Genomic DNA, 13,289 nt, shown 5'->3' on the forward strand with positions numbered 1-13,289 from the left:
ACTTCCTGCTCCAGGACTCTGAATCTGAAGCAACTGCCTTGCCATTATGGTGGTAATGCCCCCTTATGTGCCCATGCTTAGGGCATGTTTTGACTGCCTGAGCCACTGCTCAAGAATCCTGGCACTCCAGCTCCATGTGATGCTCCTCTGGGGTCCCAGGATAGATCTCCACTTTGCCCTGGGTGTACCCCAAGGACAGAGCACTCCTCTCCTGCTTCACCTCAGCAACTCCACTGCCACCGTCCTATTGAGTCCTCTCACACCTAAAACCTTAAACCCCCATTTTTTCTTCTCTCGACCCCACACCCAGATTCTAGAAGTCAGGGGCTGCCATTGTCCCCAGCTCTGAGCTCCCATGGCTCCCTACCCAGGTCCCTGTCCCCAGCCACTTAGGTCACTTGCCCCAGGGATCTCAATAAGACTTTCCTGCCCCCAGTCCTGCCTAACCTGACATATTGGAAGGCTGTTGACAGGTCCCCTTTGGAGAGTGACCTCACCTCCCCTTTGGCTTCCACAGCCCCCTCCCTCCCCTGACCAATGTGAACAGCTGGTGGCCCCAGGGACTCTGTCCCTGCCTGTCCCTGTTAAAAGGCAGCCCTCCTGCTCCAGCTGGGGTGACTCCCAAAGCTCTATGCCCAGCCCACCTCCTCCCTGAACACCACCCCTGCAACCCCCAGAGCCCAACACCCCTGCAAAGAGCTTCCATTCCAGATAGAAAGCTGGTACCTCTGAGGATGGCCTCCCAGTCACAGAAGACTCCTTCCTTCTGTGAAATCTCAGATATCCTTCCTGCAGCAGAGCTGAGATGCCCCACTTCTCAGGGCTGTCCCTTCCTCTCTCACCCAACCCCAACCTCCAGCATACACACACACACACACCATGCAATAAGAACTTCAGCTTTCTCACTCAGTCCTCTGCCCAGCTTTCCCTTCCACCTCTGCACTCTTCCCAAACCCCTACTCAAGGTCAAGCAGCTCACTCTGGGTCTCAATTTGGAGATGTTTCTTCCAGGAAACACTCCCTAGCTTCTGTCACAAAGGGTCAAATGACCCTCCTAACTCATCTGCACTCCTTCAACTCTCAGAATGACCTCCATGAAGGCAACAGCTTGTCCTCAACTCCCCGCAGTCCCTAGCAGAGATAAGACTCTCAGCAAACAGCCTGACTGAACAGTGAGTAACTGAGCCAGGCGATCAACCTGCCCACAGCACCTGTCAGTCCTCCACACTCCAGCCCAGAAGGAAGGAAGTGGGAAGTTGTTTGCTAGGGGCTCAGGGCTGGGGGGAGGTTTAGTTTGCAAGTCCTACTTGGGACTTGGGGTGCAGGGTTGCTGCCCAGACACTGCTTCAAGCCCTGGAAAGTGCTCAGGCAGAAAGACACCAGGACAGGCTTCCTAGAAGCAAGGGCTCCTTCCCCCAACACATCTCTGCCCCCCATCTTCTGTCACCTCTATTGTCACTATTCCATCATGCCCTGACTTCTTTCCTCTTGTTCCCACTGCCACCTGGCTACATCTACCTTGCTACACCTCACCCCAGCCCAGTCTTAGCCCAGGCAGGTCAGTAAGCACTGACCAGGAATAGGAGGGAGCCCTTGCTGCCACCTCCAGGGAGACAACCACCCCGGCCTCCTCCAGCAACTGCAGCCTTCCTGGGTCTGGTGGTCACTTCCTCTGGTCCTAGATGGCCCTGCCTACATTGAGGACACCAGGCCTGGCACACACTGTGCCTAGGCCCCTGCCCTCAGGTCACCCGCCAGGCTTACCCTCTGTCAGCCCCAGGTGGATGCTCCAGTAGATCTGCAGGCACTGAAGCTCCTTCTTCATAGCCCGCTTGCAGCGGCAGTCGTAGAGAGGACTCTCCTGCAGCACCTCCAGGGCTGCCTGGCACTCCTTGTTGGCCAGCATGGTGTTACGGTCTCGGCCCGCCAGACACTGCCGCAGAGTGCGGTAGCGCGAGCTGCAGTTGGACTCGGCCGCACACAGCTCATTGGCCCGGACACAGTCCACTGGAGGGCGCCAGCCTTGGAGCTCGGGGCCCTGCGGGGAGGAAGGGCTGGCCAAAGAGCGGAGGGTCTCGTCTGGGTGGTGGGGAGGGAAGACAAGTGTGAATGAGGGCAGCCACTGACCCTACCCAGGTGCAGGCCTGGGCCCTCCTAGGACATCACAACCTTTCACTTCCAGGGCATGTCAAGGGCTGACTTGATGTCCCTCACCAATCAGAGCAGGAAGGGAGGACACTATCACGAGCCCCAAGCCGCCTCAGTCCCCAAGGAGGACTCAACCTGTGCTCTGCCCTGGCTCTACAGTTCTTTTCTGACTCTACTCGCTTGGGCCCTGCGCTTAGCAGCACAGTGCACAAACCATCAAGGTCCTGGGACAGCACAAGACGCCCAGAGAACTCAGCTTTGGCAGAGAGTGGGCACAGCAAATTATGCCCTCACACTCCCCAGGCCAGGCCAGAGGTCCACACAAAGGTCTGTGTCAAGCCTAGTGGGAAGCAGAAAGGGACAGAACTTTCCTAGCCCCTTAGGGGATGAAGTCCACAGTCCCTTCCCCCCTCCATATTTTACAGTGGGAAAAAGGAAACCCAAAGAAAGAAAGTGACAACTGGAGATGATACACAAGCTGGAAAGAACCCTCTAGCCCCACGTCTGTTCATTCATTCTGAGCTGTGAGACTTTAATTGCAGTCTGGGGTGTACCAGATAGCAGGGGTGAGCTCTCTGCCACCTTTCAGTCCAGCTTCTGGAAGCTGAAAGCGGGACTGTAGTGGGCAAGCTCTCCCCAGCCCAGCCCAGGTCCAGAGAAAGCACAGGAGGCAAGCCTGGTGTGCAGCCAGGTTCCTCCCTCCAGCCCTGCTTTCCCTCAGCATGTACTCTCCTGTTACCCTAGCCTACACTCCTCCTAAGAGGCCTGCCTCTCCAGCACCTTTCCCTCTCAGTGGCCTTCGTTTTCCTCTCTCTCTCTCTCTCTCTCTCTCTCTCCCTCCCTCCCTCCCCCATCCTTCCTTCTTCTGTTCCTTTTTCACTTCCTTTCCTTTCGTCTCCTTCCAACCTTCCCCTGAAACCCTCTCCTCTCCGTCTCTCATTTTTGCCTTTCTCAAAGTCCAGGTGTGCACGGGGGGGGGGGGGGGGGGGGATATGCTCTCCTCCTGGAGCCTCGCCTCTCTCTCCAGGTCTGTGAGCAGGAATCAATCCCCCACCACCACTCATCCATCACCCCCAGACCTGCAGACACAGTCCTGGCAGGGCAAGGTCTGGAAAGAACATCCAGGGAGAGAGAACAGGCATGCTCAGCTCTTTGAAAATCAAGCTCCCAAAATGGTTTCCTCTAGCCAGAAATATAGTCCCAGTACCCCCTCTCTCCTGATCTTGCACACACACACACACCCCCCCGCCGGCAAAGTCATGGTCCACATACAAGATGACATTATCAAAGCACCAAGGAGCAGTTAGGGAGGCTTCCTCCACTCTACCTTGGCCCCCAATATAAGAAGACCCCAGGCCAAAGTGCAGATCTAAGGATCCTGCAGAATTTCCACCCCCTTGTCTACCCAGCTCACTGCTTCCCCCAAGAGGCCTGCTCAGGGGAGACCTACCACAGGGAGGCAACGCCACCTAGGGGCGGAGCCCTGCACTGCATGCCTGTATTGCTCTCCGTGAAAGCAAGGAATCCGCTCCTTGGGGGGGGCAGGGAACAGCCTTGGAGTGGACAAGACCCCAGAGGCCAGACTGAAAGACAGGTTTCTATCCCAATGACCACGCCTCTGCCTCAAGACAGGAAGAGCTGAAAGCTGTGTCTGAGACAAGAACAAAGGAGAAAACAGCATGGGTTGTGGGCACACACAGTGGGCATCTGCCTGGGCACAGGCTAGAGAGAAGCCCTTCTCCCCATTCCAGGCAGCAGCTTTGTTTCCCGGATTCAGCAATTTCCTGAGACTCCTGAGAAGAGTTTGGCTGCATCTGGTAACCCAGGAACAGTTAGGCAGACTGGCCTCACAGCACCTGCTGCCCAGGCCTACCTGTCCATGCCTGGCCCTCAAAGACAACCCGGGCCTGGCCTCCCGCTGACTGGGCCCCAGCAGGCCACTTTAACTGCACAATAGTAGGAGACAGATCTAGAAAAGGGTATCCACCACCCTAAGGGATGGTTTTTACAGACTCTGGAACCCTGTGCCAAAGGCAACCTAACCTGCCCACAAGCACTTGGCCCGGGCAGACAGACACTCTGTAGAGAACTGTTACATACATTCACTAAACTCACTGATTGCTACCTTTTCTGACTCTTCGAGTGGATGCTGTGACCCCTGGAACCATTCAGTCCAGTCAGAAAGAAAGAAAGAAAGAAAGAAAGGAGCGAGCCTGGGGTCAAGAATGTTAGGAAAGGCAGAGGGAAAACCGTATCATTCCTCTGTGATGTTTTCAAGTTCCAGATATGGATAAGATTCAGATACACCAAGAAAAGGCATGTGGAGAAGCTTCTAGATACCCAAGGGCTGGAAAATGATTCACATGACCTGGTATCCATGTTTCCTTCTGCCCAGTCCCTTTCTGCCCCCCACCCACCCATCACTGTTCTCATCTGGTTCTCTTCTTGAACATGTCTACACTGAAACCAGATCTTCACCCCCAGACCCAGCTCAGAGCTAGGGTGGGGTACTGCAGGGCCTTCCTCCTAGGAGCACACTTCCCTGTGCCCCCCCCCCCAGTAGAAACTGCCTACTTTGGGGAGCAGAATTTCAAACACCAACTCCCAAGAGAGGAGCCCTGAGGCTAAAGTTTCCCTAACACCAACCTATTCCTCCTGCCTTGGCTGGTCAAACCCAGAGCCTGAGTCACTTCACTAAAATCTCAGCCCAGTCAGAGTAGAGCTTCTCAAAAGAAGGAGACTGGGGGTCTGTGGCCAGAGGGCCTACCTGGCAGCACCTGTGCTATGCTCACCTCACCAAGGTGGCATCTCTGCACACAAAGGTACACCTCCCAGGAGAACAGACTAGGTCCTCAGCCCTGAACTGGGAACTCAGCTTCCCTGGGCTAGGTCCTACCTGCTGGCCACACCAGAACCCAGAGCCACACCTAGGGGCCCTGTCCTGCTCAATTTCTTCTCTCCTTATCCCACCTCACTCTTGGCCCCAGAAAGCTGGGTTTTCAAACAAGCAGTGGGAGAAAAGGTCAGGTGGCTAACAGCCCCTTCAGAATGAGGAAATGGTGGAGGACTGCAGGAAGTGCCTCTGGAGCACCTTCCCAGCTCCCCCTCAGCCCCTCCCACCCTGGACAGAGGCTTAAAAGCCACACCCTGGAGGAGGGCCATGCACCCCTGGAGCACTTGAGGAAGTGGGGTGGGGAGGGGTGGGGTGTGTGTGGGAGAGGAAGCACTGGAAAAAAGGCTGGTCTGACCAAGGTAAATGCAAATTCCTTTCCTGGGGGAGGCACTTGCCAGACCACCCACATCTCTCTGTACTCAGCACCCACCTTCCACAGCACTCCCCAGACAGTAAACCGGGTGATTGGAGCAGCACCCACACTGCACACAGCACCCTGAAGTCCAGCTGCCTCAGAGAACATCTATACTCCCAGGCTGCAGCCTTGCCTGCCCTTGGTCACTGAGCAACCTGGCAATACTCTATCCTGCACACCTCCAAACGTTCTCTTTGCTGGTTTCCCAAACCACTAAGGTTTTCACAGCACAGGATCCAGCAAGGACTGGGGCTTCTAGTGGAAAGAAGGCTTAGGACATCAGGCCTCCCTCCAATGGGGAAAAGGGGCTTTGTCAAAAGCATCATGTCTTTGTTCAGATGCTGGTTTTCTCCTTAGGCTCCCTTTTTAGCCCTAAGAAGCAAACTTTAGCCTCCTTCCTCCCTCCCACCCTGCTGTGTGGGTCCGCTGTGGAGTCCTCTGGCCCCTCCCAGGTGGAGAAGGCAAGATAAGAGTGTTGCTGCACCACCCTCCATGCCCCCGCCCACCCATCAGGCTGGTCTAGGTGGGGAGGAAAAGGCAAAAGCTGGGGGAAAACTTGAAAACTGTTCCAGGGAGCAGAGCCCTACGGGAAGGGAGTGAAGTGGGGGCATTTTCAGTGGGTGATTGGCAGGTGGGGGTGGCAGCAGGTGCTCATGCCACTGATGTCCAACCTGGGGCTGCTGGAGAAGCCCGAGTCCCTGGTACCCTAGCAAGATCTGCCCGGGAGCTGGCAGGGAAAGAGGGGACTTGCAGGATCCCCCCAGACACTGAGCCTCACCCCCCACCTACTCTCTTTCAGATCAAGAGTTGGGGTTGTTTTTTAGCCCCTAAGTTGTCGTAATCTGAACCCACTATTCTGAGATATATTAGTGCTAGCAGTGTGTGTGTGTGTGTGTGTGTGTGTGTGTGTGTGTGTGTGTGTGTGTGTGTGTGTCGGTGTCTGCGTCCCCTTCTCGAGTCCCCGCGTCACCGGCATCAGTGGCCCGCCCCCCCCGCCGGGTCCAGGCCCCGGGCCCTGATCACCCCCCAGCTGCCTCTGCATCTCGCCCGCAGCCCCCATCCCCAGTTTCCAGCCGACCAGCCACTCCCGCGGCCGCCCGCAGGTACTCACCTAAAAAGAAGAAGAGGCAGAAGGCGTTTGCCAAGATCATGTTAAATAAATCCACAGTTTTGTTTTGCTTTTTGTCTTCCTCCCTTGGGTTAAGAAAAATGAAAATAAATAATAACGGCCAGGCAGTGATGATCGGCCCCAAATCCAATGCGGAGATCCCAGCGAGGGCCCCGGTGGAGATCCCGCGTCTTGCGATCCCGGGCAGGGGAGGTAGGAGGTAGGGGCGCAGGCGGGGGGCTGCCTGGAGACGCCCCCTGCCCAGCGCGACCAAACAACGCAGAGGTGCGTGTCGGGGCTCCGGACACCGGCGCCGGGGCCGGGCTGCCCTGCCCTCCGCCAGTGAGGGCGGCACGAGTTCCCGGTCCAGTCCCGGCTCCCCGGAGGCTGGGGAGGTGGGGCACAGGGCGGCGGCCCGCGGGGGTCGCGGTCAGGCGAGATAGGACTACTCCGCCGACGGGCGTCCGCGCCCAGGAGCGACCCAGCGGGAACCTGGAGGCCCGGGAGCACCGCCACGCCTCTCGCACCCTAGCAAGGGAGGACTCCAGCTCCGCGCACCCGCAGCCCGACTTTCCCGCTGGAGTCCGCGCCGCGGCTGCGTGCGTGTCTGTCTGCCCGCCCTCCCGGCGCTGGCCCAGCGCTAGCTCCCCAGCGCCCCCGCGCCCGCCGCACCGCCCCCTCGCCCGCGCCCCGCTCCTCCCCGCGCCCGCCCCTCCCAGCCCGCCGCTTCCCGCCCGCGCCCGGCTCCTCAGCCTGGGGCTCCGCTCGGGCTCCCAGGCGGCGGGCGGCGGCGACACTGCAGCGGCGGGAGAGGGGAACCCGGTCGCCTCCCCACCCCGGCTTCCGCGCCTGCCTTCCCCGGGCTGACCTGCCGCCTCGGCCGGAAACGGAGCAGCCTCCCCCCAATCCCACAGCCCGACCCCCGCCCCCCTCTGCCCGAACCCGGTGGGCCTGGAGTCCCGTGCGCCCTGGCCACCCTAGGGGGTGGCAGGGAAGGATGTAGGCGTGGCTCAGGCCGGGCTGTAGAGATCTGGGGAGGGTGTCCTTCCCAGCACCGCGTCTACCAGAAAGCGCCTGGGGAAAGAAGCGCCCCCCCGCCCCCCCTCCCGCGCGCGCGCCTGCCGGGGTCAAGAGATGTGCACAGGTGTTCTCCCCATCCTGCGCTCTAGAATTTTACTAGTGCCGCCAGCCTGGCCGCCCACCCCCAGGAGAGGGAGGAGGGCCCCAAAACCAAGCTGGGAGGCAGGATGTAGTCCCCAAGCCCCACAACAGAGGCTTAGCCGGGAATTGGGGATGCATCCATCTGTCGACTGGCGGGGCTATGGTCACGCAATTTACATGAAACGCCCAGAAATATTGCAAGGGGGACGCCAAGCCGGGCTGGGGCGGGAGCGGGAGCGGAGGTGAAGGGCTTGCCTGCTCCTATAGGGCTGCGGACACTCGGGGCACACCCCCTGAGCACCCTGGCCCCCAGTTCCGCGCGCCCTCGAGGCGCATCACCAGCTGTGCAGTAGCCATCTGCGCCCCGAACTTAGGCTCCCGCATCTGCGAGCGGCTCTGCGCTCACACCTCTGCCGCGTGGTGTGCCTCGAAACTTCCCGCGCTCCCCGAAGGCGCCCGGGGCTGGAGCTAAGATACAGCCAGTAGTGCCTTTAAAGATAAGATGTTTTCAAAGAGCAGGACTTTGAGTAAATGTTAGGAATCGACTTGGACGGGAAGGGAGGGGCCCCTCACCAATCTCAACAACCTTGCCTTGCCTTGCCTTGCCTTGCCTTGCAGTGGGGAAGCTAGAGGGAGCAGCTGCCTTCCATCTTGCGGGTATGGGCGGGAACGCGGCCTCTCTGATGCGCATAGCACTCACTGGCCATTTCCAAAGCCTGTTTCTTAGCCCACCCAGGGGTGCACTCCTCCCCCAACCGTCAGGTGCCACAGGAAGCCTGACCTGCGCTGGCTAGTGGAGGACCTGGCCCCGTGGCTATAGAGGTGCAGCTGAAAGAGCCCCTTTAGTGGCCCTCCCTGTCATCCCCCAAGGACCGCTCCAGGGGTGAGTAATGACGCCTTCTCTCACAGGGTCTCCCACCAGCTTCCCAAACAGTAAGGCTAAGGGACAGGCTCTGGAAGGTGTAGGCTGGATACTGCCCTGTATTCAGGCCCGGAGATTTGAAGTGAGGCACCTGGCATAGTCAACAACCATTCTCACTCCCTCTCCTCCCCTGCATCCATCAAATCCCACCCACCAATCATTTCGGGGATCCGCAGCAGGTGGTCTTCTGCCAAAAACCTCACTGCAGATTCTACAAGCACTGCTTAGGACAGAAGCCTGGCACCCTCTTCTGCTGCCCCCTCCCCAGTGAAATTTCTTTTAGTTCTGCTATGGTAAAAGAAGGAAGCTCTCTGAAACATGAACTGTGGCCTCTTTCCTGTGAAAAGGGAACCGCTTCTGGCACCTGGGATTTCCTGTGTTGAGAGAGAAACATGGGAGTAGCAGTGGCAAGAAAAGATCCAGGCTGTCACAAACAGGGGACAATACCTGCCCAGAGCACATTCATTCTGAAGTTGTGCCCTCTTTCCCCTCCTCTACACAAGCATCTCTCCCTGTGCCAACCTCAGCCCACAGCCTGAGCTGCCCTTAAATATGGCACAGTCCAAGAATCACCATTATTCCACAGTTTTCTGATATGTGCAAGCAACCTCTTCAGGCCACATAGTGCCAGGATCCACAGAGGAAGCACAACCTCTTATCTACAAAAATGTAGGCGTTAAAAAATAGTCCAGGTATTAGCTGAGGTTTTGTACACAGCTCATAAAAGTTGTTCACAAACTGTCATCAGTTTTTCACTGGAATCCAAACAAAGAATTAGGAGGTTATGATGAGGTACAAAATGGAAATAGCAAATGAAAAGCACAGATTAGAGGCAGCAAGGATGTAAGGGAAAAGATGACCCTTCATAGAAGATGATTAATAGAAGACCTTAGATCTTATAAGCAGGAGTCAGGAGAAGGGAGACACTTCTGCAGGTACTGACACTGCCCTGAAGATTTTTGCTATAAGTTCACAGTCATCATGTCCCCTCCTTCCCATATGAGCCTGTCAGCATCTAGACACACCCAAACCCATCCTTAACCAGCACAGTTCAGGGAGCCTTAATGTGCAGAGGGGAGGAAACAGAGCCCTTAACCTTTCGTATCTTCCCTTCCCTCATCTCTCCAGTCCAAAGTAGGGAGCAGCCAAGAGTACAGGTGGGAAGGGGCTTGGGGGGAGAAGATCTGGAAGAGTCAATTATCACATGTGGTGGAGGGCTAAACATTGAGGAATCCATTCCTGCTTTCCCTAGGAGTCACTGCAAGTTTTTGAGCAGAAGAGTGACATGACAAGAATGGTGTTTTAAGAAGACTGACAATTCTGTGAAAGATGGAAACAGGAGACTAGTTAGGAGATGACAGTAACCACCTCAGCCTAAGGTAATGAGAGCCCCAAACAGGAGGAGCATGAGTAGGCTGGGTGTCAAACACAATGGAAAAATGGAATCAGTGTTATGATAGGTCTAACCCAGGGATGCTGCCCTCCATGGAGACAGTGGCCATAAAGTGAGCAACACTTCCCTCTCTGGCTTTGCCACAGGAAAAATAATATATGAAGTAGATGGCCTCATGGCAAAATCCATTTCGGCATTCCATTAATTCTTAGGCTAGCTCTGGAGGGCAGGCACTACAAATGAGCTATTTGCAAAAGAGAAAATTGAGGCCAGATATAAGTGACTTAACTTGCCTAAGGTGGGAATCCAGGGTCCCACTCTGGTTGCCTCTATGCCATGAATAAGTAAGAGAAGTGGCAGATCTGCCAATTCAGAATCTCCCAATTCAGAAGACTAAACATGCCCTTCCCTCTATCCTGCCCCACAATAGTGTGAAGAAATTATAAGAGTTGAAATGTTGGGACCAAATGATGGTGTACTCATCCAGCATTGTACACACATTACCATGCACAAAGACCCACTGTCTAAACCTCTAGATTCTACCTGCAAGGGGAAAGCTTCAGGAGCAATGGAGCAGTGCTGCAGGTGTCTCTTACTTTCTCTGTCTCTCTCTTCTGCTCTCTTATCTCTGTGTGTCTTACTTTCTCTCTTTCTTTCATATGTATATCTTGATAGGGAAAAAAATAACCATCAGGAACAGTAGAGAGTTTGTATGTGTACCAAGTCCCAGCAATAAACCTTGGTGGCAAGAAACAACAACCTTGACCCCTCCGCCCATATTCCAGGAGCTGAGCTGAAGCACCTGGAGAGGGTCCTACCTGCCTGGCACAGGTCCTACCCTACCCCAGGGATACACTGCAGATCTGGGGCCCAATCTGGAGAGCACATTTGCCTGGGAATGGCCACAGGGGATTTAACTAAGCCATCAGATCCCAAAGAGTGAAGTGAGCTCTGAGCCAGGTGGTAGGAGCATCTGGGAGGGGAGAAGTACAGGCAGGCTGCATTCCCGGGGATTGATGGCTCTGTTTTCTGGCAGTGTTCTCCAGGCTGCAGCCTTCTCTTTACAAGTGGTTATCACAGGAGATGATAAGCAGACTTGGCAAGACCCTTCTGGAGCCCCACCTATGGCTAGGGAATCTTGAGTGGGGAATCTCAAGCCCCCAGCCAGGGGAGGAGCTGCTACCTGTATTCAGAATAGGGATGAAAAGTCACTCTGGCAAGAAGCTGCAGGTACCACCTTCTGTGGCTGTGACAGCACAACTTCACAACTTCTTCCTCCATGATCTCAGAGACCTGGCAGCATCCCTGGGAGGACAGCAGGTCCAATCACCTCACTCCCAAGTAACAATACTCTGGCTTGCAAGGATGATTCTTCTTCTTCTAGCGTTTGCCCTTCTTCCATAGCCAGTCAACAGCATCAGGTTGAGCCTGATGCAAAGCCTCGAGACCTCCTTTGAATCTGGAGAGGTGGCAGTCGTTGACTATGTGGGTCATAGTCTGTCTGTAGCCGCAGGGGCAGTTCGGGTCGTCTCTGGCTCCCCAGCGATGGAACATAGCGGCGCACCAGCCATGGCCTGTTCGATAGCGATTGAGGAGGGCCCAATCATAACGTGCTAGGTCAAAGCCGGGTTGACGCTTGCAGGGGTCTGTGATGAGGTGTTTGTTCTTTACCTCAGCTGACTGCCAACTCTGTTTCCAAGAGACTGGAACAGAGAAGTTCAGTGTAGGCGTAGGGGACCAGATTGGGTGACGAGACGTCAAGCGTTGAACAGGGTAGGCGAAGATATCCGCGTAAATTGGCAGGTCCTGTCGAGCGTAGACGTGGGAAATGAACTTAGATGATGCCGCATCCCGACGAATATCTGGCTGGATGTTGCTAAGAACTGGCAGCCATGGAACTGGGGTGGAACGGACGGTTCCAGAAATTATCCTCATGGAGGAATATAATCGACCAAATGGACATGGGGGCTACGGAACCATACTGGGGCACAGTATTCTGCAGTGGAATAGCATAATGCCAGAGAGGATGATCGTAGTGTGGAAGCACTCGCGCCCCATGAGGAGCTGGCCAGTCTTGCAATGATGTTATTCCTCGCGCCCACCTTTGCTGTAGTTTTTATGAGATGTTTGTGAAATGACAGAGTGCGATCGAGAGTAACACCAAGATAGACTGGCTGGGCTTCATGCCGGATTCTCGTATCGCCAAGCTGCACATTAAGCTCACGTGAGGCCGAGGCATGGTGTAGATGGAAAACAGATGATACCGTTTTAGCAGTGCTAGGAATTAGTCGCCATTTTTTACAGTAACCAGATATCAGAGACATGTCTTTCGTGAGTGTTTCCTCGAGGATGTGGAACTTGGATGCCTGAGTTGCACAGCAGATGTCATCGGCGTAGATGAACTTCCTTGAAGAAGTTTCTGGGAGGTCATTGATGTAAATATTAAATAGCGTAGGAGCCAGAACAGAGCCCTGGGGGAGGCCACTTGAGACAAGTCTCCATCTGCTAGACTTGTCACCCAGATGTCACCTAGAACCCCGCCTCTCCAGAGCCCTGCCCCACAAAGGAAAGAGAGAGACAGGCTGGGAATATGGATCAATCTGCCAACACCCATATCCAGTGGAGAAGCAATTACAGAAGCCAGACCTCCCACCTTTTGCACCCTACAGTGATCCTGGATCCATACCCTCAGAGGTATAAAGAATAGGAAAACTTCCAATGGAGGGGGTGGGAGACATAACTGGTGGTGAGAATAGTATGGAATAGTATCCCTCCTATCTTACATTCTTGTCAATCATTATTAAATCAATAAAAAACTGAGGGTCTATGTCGGGAAATTGTGAGGATGTGGTTGAGCTCTGCAGGGCTCACAAAGCACCCTGCATTCCTGATATTATGTCCTATCTACATAATCATAGTTTTGCCTGAAAGATCCCCACCCATTCCATTCCTTTGATCTATCTTCTTTCTACCCTCAAAACACTCCCTTCCTGCAGAGTAGTATTAATCCTACCAGTTAAAACCCTCACAACAGTTGCTAAGGAAGTTTCTACCTTCCCAGCCCCCTTTTGCCTTTCTCCACCCCTTTCCTAGCCATTTCCATTTCCGACTTGCCACTTCCGGGTCTGCCCTTTAAAAACCTTGGCTCTCTGATCAATAAAGATTTGCATTGCCTCATCACCATGTGTTTGGTTCCTGAGTCATCTCCCTCATGTCACTGAGTGAGTAGCAGCTCAGGCTGATTCCAGT

At 55.1% G+C, this 13,289-nt stretch overlaps 1 protein-coding gene across 5 annotated transcripts in view; it reads right to left on the minus strand.

The window, feature by feature from the left end:
• The window catches only part of GFRA2 (GDNF family receptor alpha 2), a 104,697-nt gene extending 97,421 nt beyond the window's left edge, over window positions 1-7,276 (minus strand). Inside the window, exons 1-2 of one of the 5 annotated variants that reach the window (XM_060178784.1) lie at window positions 6,568-7,276; window positions 1,765-2,079 (exon numbers count right to left, since the gene is read on the minus strand). In XM_060178784.1, the coding sequence (XP_060034767.1) occupies window positions 1,765-2,079; window positions 6,568-6,607 (355 nt within the window). In that variant the 5' untranslated portion in view covers window positions 6,608-7,276. The remainder of the gene's footprint in view (window positions 1-1,764; window positions 2,080-6,567) is intronic. The other 4 variants (XM_060178785.1, XM_007529157.3, XM_060178786.1 and 1 more) reach the window with 4 other exon arrangements.
• Between the last annotated feature and the right edge of the window lie 6,013 nt (window positions 7,277-13,289).

This window comes from Erinaceus europaeus, chromosome 19 (assembly GCF_950295315.1).
Source record: "Erinaceus europaeus chromosome 19, mEriEur2.1, whole genome shotgun sequence".
NCBI classification, from domain to species: Eukaryota; Metazoa; Chordata; class Mammalia; order Eulipotyphla; family Erinaceidae; genus Erinaceus; species Erinaceus europaeus.